This window comes from Apium graveolens, chromosome 3, assembly GCF_009905375.1.
Source record: "Apium graveolens cultivar Ventura chromosome 3, ASM990537v1, whole genome shotgun sequence".
Classification (NCBI taxonomy): Eukaryota; Viridiplantae; Streptophyta; class Magnoliopsida; order Apiales; family Apiaceae; genus Apium; species Apium graveolens.
Genome location: NC_133649.1, coordinates 69137412 through 69152476, shown reverse-complemented (window position 1 = coordinate 69152476; position 15065 = coordinate 69137412). Strand labels below are relative to the sequence as shown.

At 36.5% G+C, this 15065-nt stretch overlaps 1 protein-coding gene across 2 annotated transcripts; it reads left to right on the top strand.

Annotated features, from left to right (window-relative positions):
- The first annotated feature begins 10104 nt into the window (after window positions 1-10104).
- LOC141712390 (uncharacterized) lies at window positions 10105-12280 on the top strand. Of its 2 annotated transcripts, none has more exons than XM_074515311.1 (5): window positions 10105-10509; window positions 11073-11123; window positions 11404-11537; window positions 11614-11705; window positions 11801-12280. In XM_074515311.1, the coding sequence occupies exons 1-5, from the start codon at window positions 10216-10218 to the stop codon at window positions 11845-11847; spliced, it is 618 nt and encodes a 205-aa protein (XP_074371412.1). In that variant the 5' UTR covers window positions 10105-10215; the 3' UTR covers window positions 11848-12280. The 2 variants fall into 2 exon arrangements, with proteins under 2 accessions (XP_074371412.1, XP_074371411.1); XM_074515310.1 differs by having other exon boundaries at window positions 11790-12280.
- The last annotated feature ends 2785 nt before the right edge of the window (window positions 12281-15065 follow it).

The window sequence follows — 15065 nt, the reverse complement described above, 5'->3', positions numbered from 1 at the left end:
AGTTTCCAGCTTGTAGGATCCTCTTCCTTGAACACTTTTGATCTTGTATGATCCTTCCCAATTTATGGCGAGTTTTCCCTTCTGTCCTATACCAGAATCTTCCACCTTCCTTAGAATCAAGTCACCTTATTTGAAGAACCTTTCTTTCACCCTTAAATTGTAGTAGAAAGAATATTTTTTCTAATGTTCCACTATCTTTGCATGTGCCTCATCTCGTACCTCATCAATCAAACTAGGAATAGCCTTTGCCCTTCCTCATTTTCTTTAACATTGTATGCTTGGATTCTGGGAGATGAGTGCAATATTTCCACAGGAATGACTGCCTCCTCCCCATATGCTAACATGAAGGGTGTTGTACTGGTAGTGACTCTACAAGTAGTCCGGTAAACCCAAAGTATTGGAAGTATTTCATCCACCCAATTATTTCTGGATTTTTCAACCCTCTTCTTCAGTCCATCTAGAATAATGTGATTCGCCACTTCCGCTTGTCATTGGCTTGTGGATGAGCCACTAAGGTAAACCTCAACTCAATCTTGTTTTCCGTACAGTATTTCCTGAACTCTTTATTATTAAATTGTGTTCCATTATCGGTGACTAGAATACGAGGGATTTTTTATCTGCACATGATGTTTTCCCACAGGAATTGCTCAACTTGCTTGATTGTGATCTTAGCTAAAGGTTTAGCTTCAATACACTTATTAAAATAGTCTATTGCTATAATCAGAAACTTCCTTTGTGCTGTGGCCATGGGAAAAGGCCCAAGTATATCCATTCCCCACATAGCAAAGAAATCGGAGAATTGATGGGAGTTAACATCTCGAGGGGCTGTCGAACAATCGGTGCATGTTTCTGACTACGATTACACTTCTTCACATATTCTTTGGAATCAACCATCATTTCTGGCCAATAAAAGCCTAAACGGGTTATCTTGTGTGCCAAAGCCCTGCCCCCAAGTGTTGCCGTCTTCGGGGCTTCTCCAATAATATGCATGACTTCTCATCCTTCAGTTGTCGGCACTCATCAGTGCAATGACCAACATCCTTGTGAAATCTACAATATTTGCTCCTATCTAGCTTAGTAGGATCAACCTTTAATGGCTTGGGCCAACGAACATCCCTATCTCTCTCGATTTCCATCAAGATCTGACTTTTAAGAGCGTTCATCTTAGCATATTCGGTGAACTTTTGTCCAGGTCCTTCCTTCTCCGGGGTTGAATCATCATCTTTCTCAGTTCGAGGATACTTGTCCTTGGCATTGTATTCTAGTTCAGTCTTCCGCTTCTTGCCCCCAGCGTGCTTGTTATTCACCACTACCTTCTTCATACTTTCCTCCACCTTAATATACTTTTCGGCCCTATCTTGGAGTTGTAGCATACTTACAGGGGGCGCTTAGCTAAGGACATCTTAAATAACTCATCTCTAGTTCCCTGCTGCAGTGCTATAATAGCCACCTTTTCGTCAATATCTGGGACTTTCAAGACTTCCTTTGTGAAGCGATTCAGATAATCTCTCAAAGACTCCTTTGCTCCTTGTACAATGCTCATGAGAGATGCCGAACTTTTCTCATGGACTCTTCAACTAATGAATTGCTTAATGAAAGCTTGACTTAAGTCTCTAAAAGACCTAATTGAATTCGGAGGCAAATGACTGTACCACATTTGAGCCATTCCCGACAGGGTTTGAGGAAAGGCTCGACACTTAATAGCATCGTTCACAGGCTGTAGCAATAATGCATTAGAGAATGTTCGGACATGATTAGCGGGATCTCCAATACCATCATATGCTTTGATGGTGGGAATCTTAAACTTCCTTGAGATGTGGGAATTTATTATCTCCTCATTGAATGGTGGAGTTGGATCATCAGGATCTCCTAAGGGCATAAGATCACTTGGATCATCCCTTGGGACAACAGCCCTTCTTGGTATTGGACCATCCAGGTCTATGATTGGAGGAGGTTCTCCAAGAGCAAGTGGGGGTCTTAAGATCAGGTGCGCCTCCAAGTCTCGCTTCAGCCTTTGGATCTCAGCTTTATGATCCTTGATCCTCTCCTGTACTTCATAAGGATTCGTCCATCAGGTGCTCATGGGACGCTGATTAGCATCAGACATCATTTCTTTACCAGCACGCCTCCTTCTTGGAGCCACATCATCATCCATAGATTTGGAGTCTCTTTCATTATAAGGTCCAGAGAATTCTTGATCCTCTGGAATAGGAACCAAATCAAGTATGTAATGGGACGTTTTCCCTTGTGCTTTACTCCGATTGGAGTGCCCACTCCCTCCAACCTCTAGGTATAGGGGCATCCCGTAAGGGGGGGTTAGTGGTCACAATTGTTGAATACTCATACCCAACAGGTTGGGGATTCACAGGTGCTTATAGTTGCTAAAATTGGGGATTCGTCCCTTAAGGAGCCGAGGGATTCATCCCTTGTGGATGAGGCTCAGTTACTCCTATCAAGGTTCCTCTTTGGGTGGAGGCGTAGGTTGAGGGGGGGGGTATCACCACCGTTGATGAAATTGTTTGTGTCGTCCCAATAGGTGTTCCTTCAGGGCGTTATTTTTGCTCCGCGTGTTCACCATGGTTGTTGTTATGCATTCCCACAGACAGCACCAAATGTTACGGATTAAAAATTAGGGCGCATTTATTGCTAGGGTTTGTGAGCTTCGAGGCTCAATTTTACTGCTCTCGTGTCTCGTGATTCAACCTGCCTTTCACAAGATGCCTACGTACCTTGCTGTTTGCCAATGATCAAGTCAAAAAATGTAGTTCTGATTTGTGGGGTAAGACCCCTTATATAGGCATGGGATTCCTTTGAATTAGGTTAGGGTTAGGAGAATTGGTGGACAAGTTTCAGTTTTAGAGTGGACTTTGGATCCTATGATGCAGGAAATTGATTCCTTGTTCCATGGGGTTTCTTGGAGGTCAATCTCTAAGGAATTATATCCCTATTTAGATTCCACTTATCAGCTGTTCTTTCCCTTATTAATTAATTATGAAATTAATTAATATTCAGGGTTTTGGGCCCTTTAAAATGGGCTTTATTGTCGGCCCAAACCGGGCATAATTAATGCGGCATTAATTACACAACCAGGGTTTATTTTACTCCCTATCAATGCTTGTAAAATTATTGCGCGAATCTAATTATGGGAAACACATATATTTCGGAAAATATCGTACGAGATATTTATTTTAAAGATTTGTGAATATTTTAGAAGATCGTACGAGATGCATCTTTTTTCAAAAAATATATTATTTATGCGAGACGCGGAATTCTGAAGATATGTTTTTTATGAATAAAACATTATTTTATAAAAAATAAATATCACGACATTTTTTAAAATGTCATATTTCTTATTACGTTAAAATTGAGTTCAAAATATTTTTCATATAACGCAACGATAATATGTCTATGTCAAAAATATTTCAAACCTGCTAACTGAAATTGTCAAGTAGGGCAGCCTGGTCAATCTATAAGCTCCGCGATGTTACACATTTAAGTTAAGGAGTCTCTTAGGGATACGCCCAAATTTTACAAAAATATGTAAAACCGATTCAATATAAATTAGTACGTATATATCTTGGTAAAGAGATTCGATACATAAGACAAATAGAGACATCTCCCAAGTCCAACCCCTCTACTTTTCATAAACCCTATCCCCTAAAAAAATCATATTCATACGAATTATGCTCTAATAATCCAACACCCTCTGATTTCGTGTTGTTACGAAATTCCACCAACAACACATACAATTTTCAAAACTCGTAATCTCACACACATATTTAAATATCTCAACATCTTTCAATTATTTTGTATTATCAAATTCAATCACTTGTTTATCTCTCACATTCAACATGCTTCCCAATTTTGGTTGAGGACTTTTATTGAGCACATTGTCAACATGATCAAGTTCATGATATTGACCAGTATTATCGTCTTGTTCGCGATTAATACGCATCTTAGACTTAAATCCCTATGATAAAAACCTCTTAATAATCAATTATTTCATCCCCGTCATGTTCTGACTAGTCCTTTCATTTGTTTCTCTCCCTAGATAACAAGTCTATCCCATCAAATGGTTGTAACACTCTTCAACCTGATAGCTACCATCTTCTCCTTCTTACTCTCATAAATACCCATAAACCAAAGAATTTATCAACATCAACATATTAATTCATCAACTCCAACCCATAGTCTTTACAATATCATTAAGCCGATTACCCAGATTTGACGCCAATCCATAATTCTCACCCACATGATTTTTTGCGTCTTAAGGGATTCTATTCTGATCTTCTCTTTTATCTCTATGTTTTTTGTTGTTGTTATTTATGTTGGATGTCAACATATCCGCTCTATTTGCGAAAATTTCCAGAGCCACGGTTAAAGCCGTCGTAATCTCTCGAAAATCTTATTTGATAATTGATTTTCGCATAATGAATAAACGAAAAAGACAGAAACAAGCCTACTCTGATGCCAACCAAGGCAGCACGGAAGCGTAGTAAAAGTAAGTACTAATCCTCGCAAGGACTCTTACACGCAAAATTCTTAAAAACCTTGAATCCACAAGACAACTTTTGAATCCATAACGAAAATTCTTTAATTAACCAGAAAAATAAGAGAAAACTTTTAAGTTTAAATTTCAATAAAAGATTTTTAATAAGTTAAATTATAAGACTATTTATATAGGGATATAAAACCCTAAAATAAATAAAAATAAATTCTAATTAAAAATAAATAATAATAAAAGCAGCGTGATCATGCAGCCTAAAGTATGAACATGCGATATCTCGCTTCCTAATCCTCAAAACCATTGTTGTATTTTCAGTTTTGGCATGTTCATGCATCTAGCAACGTGAACATGTCATCATATATCCTCGACAATGTGACAATGCAGTTTTCAGTTTAATCATACATATTCTCTTTTCGCATTTATCACACCTGGCCTCGATATGTACCAATTTTTTTTCTAAATTAAGTTTTTAAAGGGCATCTCCAATGATGCCTTTAAAAGCACCATTATCTTTGTTTTTAAAATTAAAACCTAAAAGATCATCTCCAAAGTTCATTAACCCTATCTATATATTTGAAGTAATTCACCGTACATGTTCAAATTTGAAGCAAAGTAGGGATGAAGTCATATTAAATAAAGAGTAATATTAAACAAAAAACCTGCGGCTTGAAAGAGGAAGACATATTATTATTTAACAATTTGTTTAGAAGAATATTGATATATATATATATATAGTTTTTGTGTATGTGTTTGTACGTGCAAGTATATATCTAAATAATGTTTGATGATGTAATATCCCGTAATTTTTAGAATTCGATTAATAATAGAATAATAGAAAAAAAATATTAAAATTAGATAAAGATTATGATTTAAAATTTTATTAGACTAATGGGCCTAAAATTTGGATCAAGTTCTAATATGGATAACTTGTAGGTTAAGATATAGGGTTTTGTATTGTTATAAATACACCATATTCGTCTTCCTTATTTTTATTTATAAAATTTGTAGTACTCTTCTCGGCATAAATCAACAGTCTTATAAAATTCGTAAAAAAATTCACCGTAAGTCAGAATTCGTTGATTCCGGACTTTTCGAAAAAAGGTCTTTTCGTTCTCTACAACTTTTATGTTTCGTGTTTTTCAAGAAAATGTCGTTTAGATTGTCAAAAAGATCAATTTCAGATCTGGTCAGGTTTGATGGTAAGTTTTCGATCATCTTGCTAGTATTTTCAAAACTATGTGTTACGTGTATATATTTGATTATCAAAACATGGGTTAAGTGACAATATATTTTGAAGTGATATGTATTATCGTATATATGTGTGGTGTGCCAACGATAATTTTGGATCTTTGATTTGTGCCATGTTTTGTGAAAATATCAAATAAGAACTAGGACCGCAGTCACCGGATTGTAATGACAGTTTTTTCAAAAATTTAAGACCGTTATCACTGGGTTGTAGTGGTCGTGGCATGAATTATGAATTTTGAATTATTGTTGTTTATGTGTTATGTGTATTGTATGTATCGAATAAGAATAAGAAAGTTTATCGAAATAGTGCATTTTGTATATCGTATAGCTTATCGTATTTTATTATATGTGTATATGTTACTTGGTCTACTAGTTGGATCGATTGGTTTCTTGCTGAGCTGTATAGCTCATTACTTACAATTTTAGGTTTCATGTAAGAGTTCAAGTTGGATATCATTGAAGTTCGAGGACTTATGATTAAAGTATATTGAGTTTTGGACTTCAGTTAACTGCGCTTTTGTAATAGTTTATCTTTGTAATAGAATTTCAGTTTAATAAATTGTGTTTTATTTTAGTTTCGGTTTAGAATTAATAGTCCGAAAGTGTGGGCCGTTACAGTTGATATCAAGAACAGGCTGTCCTTCGGAGTGTGTTAGGTATGGGACTAGTACATTCCCAAGTATTCGATCTTGTGGACCATAGTTTGATCATTGGTAGATCAAGGGGTAGATGTGTCACGAATTTTAGGATTGTTGTGAATTTGGGGACTAAATTCTTTTTAAGGAGGGTAGTATGTAATATCCCGTAATTTTTAGAATTTGATTAATAATAGAATAATAGAAAAAATTATTAAAATTAGATAAATATTAGGATTTAAAATTTGAATTAGACTAATGGGCCTAAAATTTGGATCAAGTTCTAATATGAATAACTTGTAGGTTAAGATATAGGGTTTTGTATCGTTATAAATACACCATATTCTTCATCCTCGTTTTTATTCATAAAATTCGTAGGACTCTTCTCGGTATAAATCAGCAGTCTTATAAAATTCGTAAAAAATTTATTGTAAGTCAGAATTCGTTGAGTCTGGACTTTTTGAAAAAATATTTTCGTTCTCTACAACTTTTATGTTTCATATTTTTCAATAAAATATGGTTTAGATTGTCAAAAAGAGCAATTTCAGATCTGGTCAGGTTTGGAGGTAAGTTTTCGATCATCTTCCTAGTATTTTCTAAACTATGTGTTACGTGTATATATTTGATTATCAAAATATGGGCTAAGTGACAATATATTTCGAAGTGACATGTATTATCGTATATATGTGTGGTGTGCCAACGATAATTTCGGATCTTTGATTTGTGCCATTGTTTGTGAAAATATCGAATAAGAACTTAGGACCCGCAGTCACCGGATTATAGTGACAGTTTTTTCTGAAAATTTAGGACCGTTATCACCGGGTTGTAGTGGTCGTGGCATGAATTATGGATTTTGAATTATTGTTGTTTATGTGTTATCTGTATTGTGTGTATCGAATAAAAATAAGAAAGTTTATCGAAATTGTGTGTTTCGTATATCGTATAGCTTATCGTATTTTGTTATATGTGTACATGTTACTTGACCTACTAGTTGGATCAATTGGTTTGTTGCCGGGTCATATAGCTCATTACTTACAATTTTAGGTTTTGTGTAAGAGTTCGAGTTGGATATTATTGGAGTTCGAGTTGGATATTATTGGAGTTCGAGGACTTAGGATTAGAGTAGATTGAGTTTTAGACTTCCGTTAGCGGCGCTTTTGTAATAGTTAAACTTTGTAATCGAATTTCGGTTTAATAAATTTTGTTTTATTTTAGTTTTGCATTAGATTTAATATTACGAAAGTGCGAGCTGTTACAGATGAGAAACTTGAAACAATATTTAGAATAATGTTGGAGATGTAATAGTGATATAAAGTGAAAAATATAAAAATATAATTGATTTAAAATTAAGTTGTGATTAGAGATGGCATAAGGAAAAGTTGATAATTACCACATATTAACTTCTACTTAATGTTCATATGATTTGCTTGAAATTTAAACTCTCGATTATTTTATAAGAATATAAAGTTAAATTTAACCGAATATATTCGATCGGAATTAAATTCAACCATATTCGATCGAATTTAATCAGTCAAATTTAGCCATTTTTACATTAGCACAAATGATGTACACGTACTCTATTTTGAATCTCAAAATTTTAGATTTTGAAGTTTTTTTTCGCCCACTAGATTTAGACTTGAAGGTTTATACGCAATCAGACATTCAAATTTGTGATTTGCTTAGCTCATGCTCCAAAGTTCAACGATCAAATGAATTTTGATTTTATCGGGGAGCAGTCGGCTGTTCCCCTTTCCGTTTACTCTAGTACTTGTGATAGTACAATATTAATAGTTGTACAATTGTGATCTCGAAGTTGCCATTTGGCAAACCATAGGCAATTGTTATGACTACAAATACTCGAAACAAATGTATGTACAGTTTGAAATGAGTTGTGAAATGTAAGGACTCCAGAAATGTAGTACAGTTGACCGTGTGGTTTAAACATAGTCAAATGTAACTCATCTGGTTCTGGTGAAAGACTAAAGGAACCGAATATATCACGTGTATAGAAGTTAACAAACAAATAAAAAAACACATTTATAAATGTAACTAATAACTATTGATATTTACATGTATATATGCTATTAAATTTAATAACATTATTCGTAATTTTAAATATTCGAAAAATATTCAATTCAATCCGAAAATTCGACGAATTTAAATTTTAATAAATTAAAAATGTTTGAATTTTAGATTTGGATATTATACTATCCGATCTTAACCCACCATCCCTAGTCGGGGGATGACCGAGGGTATTTGAAATTTGTGATTGAATTAAAATATTAATTTAAAATTTATAACAAAATATTATTGATCAGTTTGGTTGTACTTGTAAATTGTCAATCAGGTCGAATGTGGACTCTGCCAGCCAACTCACAGTTAGAGCATCTCCAAAAATAATTAGAAGAACTGTTAGTTAAAATATGATAAATCATGAATTGTGTAAAGTTTTATCTCAGGAGAAGGTGAAACACTCCAATGATATTATATATAATTATGATAGCAAAATTATATCTAAGGGATTTAGTGGTTCGACAAATATAGCCAACCAAATATGATTATCAATATTTTTTGCTAAGGGCAATTATGTTAGATTGTTTGAAATTTTACATAATTTCTAAATATTACTACTTAGGTGCCACATACATTCCACATAGATAATTTAGTTAAGGGTTTTGTTGAAAATACTCTTATATTCATATTTACATGTCGAACCTATATATAAGTTGTTCATGGCTGGTGCCAGCCCAATCCATTCTAAGTTTATACTGGTTAGAGTTATGGGCTCTTCGATGTTTTTCAGTTGTACCCCGTCAGGCACTATTAAGGCCTGACTGAGAGAGCATTGGCCCAATTGTGATATCCCAAGATGCAATTATTTGGTCTCCATGATCTTGAACCGGGCACTTTCATTTGCCCGTTGCACATATTATGCTTAAAAAATAAAATCAGAGAAATAAAATTGAAAATTGTCAATAAATATTAAATTTAGAAACACACATTCTTTATACAGTTAAATACAAGAAATTTTTAAAACACACTACAAAAGTTCATCGTTACATAAAATGAATTATGTATCTTCTTAATTTTTGATTGTACAAAAAGTTTATGTCGAAATAAATGAAACATAAATATTATTAGATTTGTCTTAAAAAAAGTTTTTAGTAATATCATATATCCTCTATATTCAATATATATATATATATATATTATTTAAATTTGTCAGTAATGGAATAACACTTTACTGTAATATCATATATCTTCTATATACAAGATTTTTTTATCATGATATTGTATTTTCATCTTGATGAAAAATATATATATATCATTTCATATAATTTTTGAGAGAAATATTTATTATTTCATATTAAATAACACCATTATATATTTATAAACTGACAAAAAAATATTTTATATTTTTTTTGTCAAATATGACTTATAACCTTTCAAATGAATATTTGTTCTCAGAAATTTCTGAATGAGTAATGATCGAACCAGAACCTGCGATGACGGAGAATAAACTATCACTTGAATTACCTAATCGTGATCAATGTATTTTATAATATAGGTATAATTCTAATATCGTATATATCAATATTTGAATAATTATTATTATCTTGAAATTTTAAAAATTTAAAAAATAAAAAAAAATAAGAACAACAATTGTAATAAATATAATTTCAGTTCATATATTCTCATATGAATACCCGAGTAGAATATACAAAATTGCGTTGGAAATATCGATTGACACTTCATAATTCATATCGTTTTATCCTGTAGCTAGTTACCCCCAACTCTCCCCCGCTGCTACAACCCTTGTATGACATGTTCACCGCCGTGAAGTTACAATCCTCTTATCTACCTCCACTCAAATGCAATCGCCACTACCAACTCGCTGGAAACTTCAATTCACGCCGCCCGATGAATCTCCTCCGGCTACCTCACCGGCGATTCACTTCACACTCGGTACATTTATCGAACAATGACACTTCTTCATCTTCATCTGAGCCGTTGGAATCTTCTGCACAATATACATCAACTGTCGCAGCTCCACCGCCTCCGATTCAGTTGAATCTCACTCAACGCCATATTTTACTCCTCAATTTCATCGCTTGCGCTGTAATTTCTCTACTTCACTAATTAATCTATTTTTTTATATTGTGTTCATTTCTACTTTTTTTGTTATGAATTTTGTTGATTATTCAATTTATTTACCTGCAGTTTGTTTGCGTATTGTATAATGTCGTTTTTAAGGATATCGAAAATATGTATGTAAGAGGAAGTTGTTTGATATTGTTACTTGAATAATTGTTAAATGTCTAAGTAAACAAGCGAATTCGTGTTGAATAAATGACACTTAGCTACTGTATATAAGATTGACAACATTCTTAATACGGCTAATGTTATAATCGCTTCTTATTGAGCTTATTTCAAAATTCAACCTACAGTATTGACAACATTCTACATAATAGCAGGTGCTATATTTGTTTCTAGTTCTATTTATTTCTCTTATGACTTTTCTGCCATTTCAAATTTCATCCGTTTGTTTCTGTTATAATATTAGTTTCCGAGTGAGTTGAACTGAATGTTGTCTTTATAGTTTCTTTTAGAATTTTTGTTTCAGGCTCTCTAGCTGTCTACTGAATATAACATGTTTACGTTTTTTTCCCTTCCTGTTGCAGATGGCAGTTTCTGCGACTTGGTTTTTCCTTTGCGCAATTCCGACACTTCTGGTTAGTACTTTTGAATATTTTACCTATCACGCTAAGTAGCTTGGAACGTTTATTAAAGCTCTGTGCTAATGCATCCTAGCGGTTGATTGAGAGCTGAAAATTTAGAAAAACAGTGTAGTTTAGGTTTTGTGAGTATGGATTGGCATTAAATTAATAAACTACGGGAACTGTCTCACTTTGCTCATAAGTTTTGGCTCGGTTGACACTTTCTATAATTTAGAAGGAAAAGCTTTGTATCTGAACTATATTGATTAGTGCTTATTACTGTTAATGAATAAAGGCATTCAAGAGAGCAGCAGAGTCGATGGAGAAGTTACTTGATGTCACAAGAGAAGAACTTCCTGATACAATGGCAGCTGTTCGGTTATCTGGAATGGAGATTAGTGACCTAACTATGGAGCTCAGTGATTTGGGGTTAGTCTAAAGTTATTGAATCCTTATGAATGTGTACTTCAGCTAAATTCTAGAGCATACTGTACATGTCTTACAGACAGGAGATAAACCAAGGGGTCAAAAGCTCCACTCGAGCTGTTCGGTTGGCAGAAGAAAAATTGCGAGGGTTGGCGAACATTTCTCGCCCAGGTTAATATATAACTCATCAGCTCTCTGCATCATTTTGGCTCCCCTGTTTTTTTTGGAGTGATGGACTCATCTTTACTTGTTTAGCATTGATGCAGGCGGCAACAACGGTACAAACAAAGGCAGCAGGACCAGTGTTAGCTAGAACTGCAAGGGGTATGAGGGAGGGCATTGTAAAAGGTCGTAATGCTGTGCAACTATTTTTCACCTTCACCAAATGGTCCAGGGTGGTCATCAACTACTTCAAGTCACGAACCAAGGCTTGAATTTGAATCATAGCTTACATGGAGCAACTCTAAATATGACCTCATGCCCATTGTAGTCACTTGAACATTTGTAGCGTTAAAATAGGATTTTATTAAATTTTATTTCTCCGTGCCTTCATCCTTTGTTGCAACCTTCGGGCTGTGAGTTGTTAGACACCTCCATGAATGGGTCTAGACTCTAGAGAACTGGTACAAAGAATCCATGTTCACTAGTTTTCCTATGTAAATTTGGTTTAGTTCCGACTTTCTTACAAATATAACTCTCGTGTACTCTTCAATGTTTTGAATTATATATGCTTAATCAACTTGTTAGATAGTGGTACGTTTTGATGCTCGATATTTGCTACGTTGCTCGATGAAGTAAGAATTTAATAGCATTTAGAAAATTTTCCTGACTTATGTATATAAAGGTCATTGATGCTTGTTAAAATGCAAGCATCGTGACTTAAATTATTCTTAGCTGGTATGAATATTACTCTTGTCTGGTCAAGGATCTGGAGGCCTATTATCTGCAGTGTTGGACTGTTATGGAGTTGTAAGTTTAGTATAAGCGTTTTGGAAACTTATTATTTTATTCATGTGTATAAGTTGAGGAAACATCTTTTGCTCATCGATTTATAATATTTTATGGTCGAAATCTTATGACACATTTATCTGTGTTTGTATGTTAGTTTCTTTTGTCTGTTAAATTGAAAAATCATGAGAAATTCAAGTCCTAGCACTTGTGATAACTTGCTTCACTAGGCCCAGGAAGTGGCAAGTGATAACTCCTGGTGGCGGGGCTGCTCCTTCGACGCCGTTCTGGATCCTTCGCCGCTATAGAGGTGTAGCTGTGGTTGGATTCCTACAAAACAACACTGGAAGGGGGGTTGGAGTCCCGCGGCGCCTCCGGCGTGAGAGTAAGAACTAGCTTTTTAGGAAGATGAAGATGAATATGAATGCAGGGTGGCTGTGTGTCTGAGTGTCAAAGAATGATTAATCCCAAAATCTCACCTTCCTGGGCTATTTATAACCTAAGGGTAGGGTTTTGGGGTTGGTACCTTTAGATCATAGCTATTGGTTTTGGGAGCGGAGGACACCTGGCTGGAGTGGATACTTTACACGTGTCAGCGCGGGACTGACTGAGGAATGTTCTGAGGATCCTCTGACACGTTCCCTGATTATTCCCATGATTGATGTGTGACAGTTGTCCCCATCACGTGCCTGGGTCAACGTCTCACGTGCTGGGATCCACCAAGGTTAGGCTTGCGGGACTGAGCTGGTTAGGAGTGGTAGTGCGCGGGACTACTCCTTCCAGGAGCTGCGTGGGGTTAGGGGCCTAGGAGTAGCCCTCCCAGGAGTTATATGGAGTTAGGAGCTTAGGAGTAGTCCTTCTAGGAGCTGTATAGAGTTGGAAGCCTAGGAGTAGTCCTCCCAGGAGCCATATGTACTATCATTTTCCCCCCACTCCCCTTATGCAGATTTTCTGGATGGGGGAGTGAAATTGTGATTGTTTGTAGAAAATTAGCTTTTGAGTGTTTTGTTGGAAGAGGTTGAGCTTTTCTTGCCCCCCAGTCCGGATTGCGCTGAGTTCGGTGAATCAGGACTAAGGTGGTTGGCTTTAGCAGGAGTTGAGCTTTTCTTGCCCCCCAATCCAGATTGCGGGAAGTTCGGCAAATTAGGACTAAGGTGGTTGTCCTTGTCAGGATTTGAGCTTTTCTTGCCCCCCAGTCCGTATTGCGCTAAGTTCGGCGAATCAGGACTAAGGTGGTTGGCTTTAGCAGGAGTTGAGATTTTCTTGCCCCCCAGTCCGGATTGCGGGGAGTTCGGCAAATCAGGACTAAGGTGGATGTCCTTGTCAGGAGTTGAGCTTTTCTTGCCCCCCAGTCCGGATTGCGCTGAGTTCGGCGAATCAGGACTAAGGTGGTTGTCCTTGTCAGGAGTTGAGCTTTTCTTGCCCCCCAGTCCGGATTGCGCTGAGTTCGGCGAATCAGGACTAAGGTTGTTGTCCTTGTCAGGAGTTGAGCTTTTCTTGCCCCCCCAGTCCGGATTGCGCTAAGTTCGGCGAATCAGGACTAAGGTGGTTGGCTTTAGCAGGAGTTGAGCTTTTCTTGCCCCCCAGTCCGGATTATGGGGAGTTCGGCAAATCAGGACTAAGGTGGTTGTCCTTGTCAGGAGTTGAGCTTTTCTTGCCCCCAGTCCGGATTGCGCTGAGTTCGGCGAATCAGGACTAAGGTGGTTGTCCTTGTCAGGAGTTGAGCTTTTCTTGCCCCCCAGTCCGGATTGCGCTGAGTTCGGCGAATCAGGACTAAGGTTGTTGTCCTTGTCAGGAGTTGAGCTTTTCTTGCCCCCCAGTCCGGATTGCGCTGAGTTCGGCGAATCAGGACTAAGGTTGTTGTCCTTGTCAGGAGTTGAGCTTTTCTTGCCCCCCAGTCCGGATTGCGGTAAGTTCGGCGAATCAGGACTAAGGTGGTTGGCTTTAGCCGGAGTTGAACTTTTCTTTCCCCCCAGTCCGGATTGCGGGAAGTTCGGCGAATCAGGACTAAGGTTGTTGTCCTTGTCAGGAGTTGAGCTTTTCTTGCCCCAGTCCGGATTGCGCTTAGTGAAGGAGCCCGGACTCGGAAGTCGAAACGGTTTTGTGGAATTTCCCCCAATTATTTGAATTGTTACAGTTGTCTTTTTTCAAAAGACGTGCTGTAATAATGACTCTCCAATAATGACCGCTCGTGATGGGCGGCTGGGATCGTGCCACGTGGCGTGGCTGTTTAGTTTTTAACCCCCCTATAAAAGGAGGTGCCGTCTTCTTTGTTTTCTTTTTATTGCTTCTTCAATTCTTCTCTTTTTCTTTCTTTCTCTGGAGGTTTTTCTTTGCTGTTCTTGACGTCGCCGCCTGTCGTTGTAGCTTGGCCCGTGGTTGCTTCTTGGTCGTCCCCAGGCACTCCGTTATATCAATCTTGTAAGTGTTGTTCTTTTTCTTTGTTTATGTCTTTACTCTGATTCTTTCTTGATTTTCATGGTTTCGTTGTAGTGGTTCTGTGTTCTTGTATTTTGTTTTGGTTGTTTTTCTGTATGTATGTGTATATATATATGTTTGTGGGCATGTTTTGGTTTTTGATTT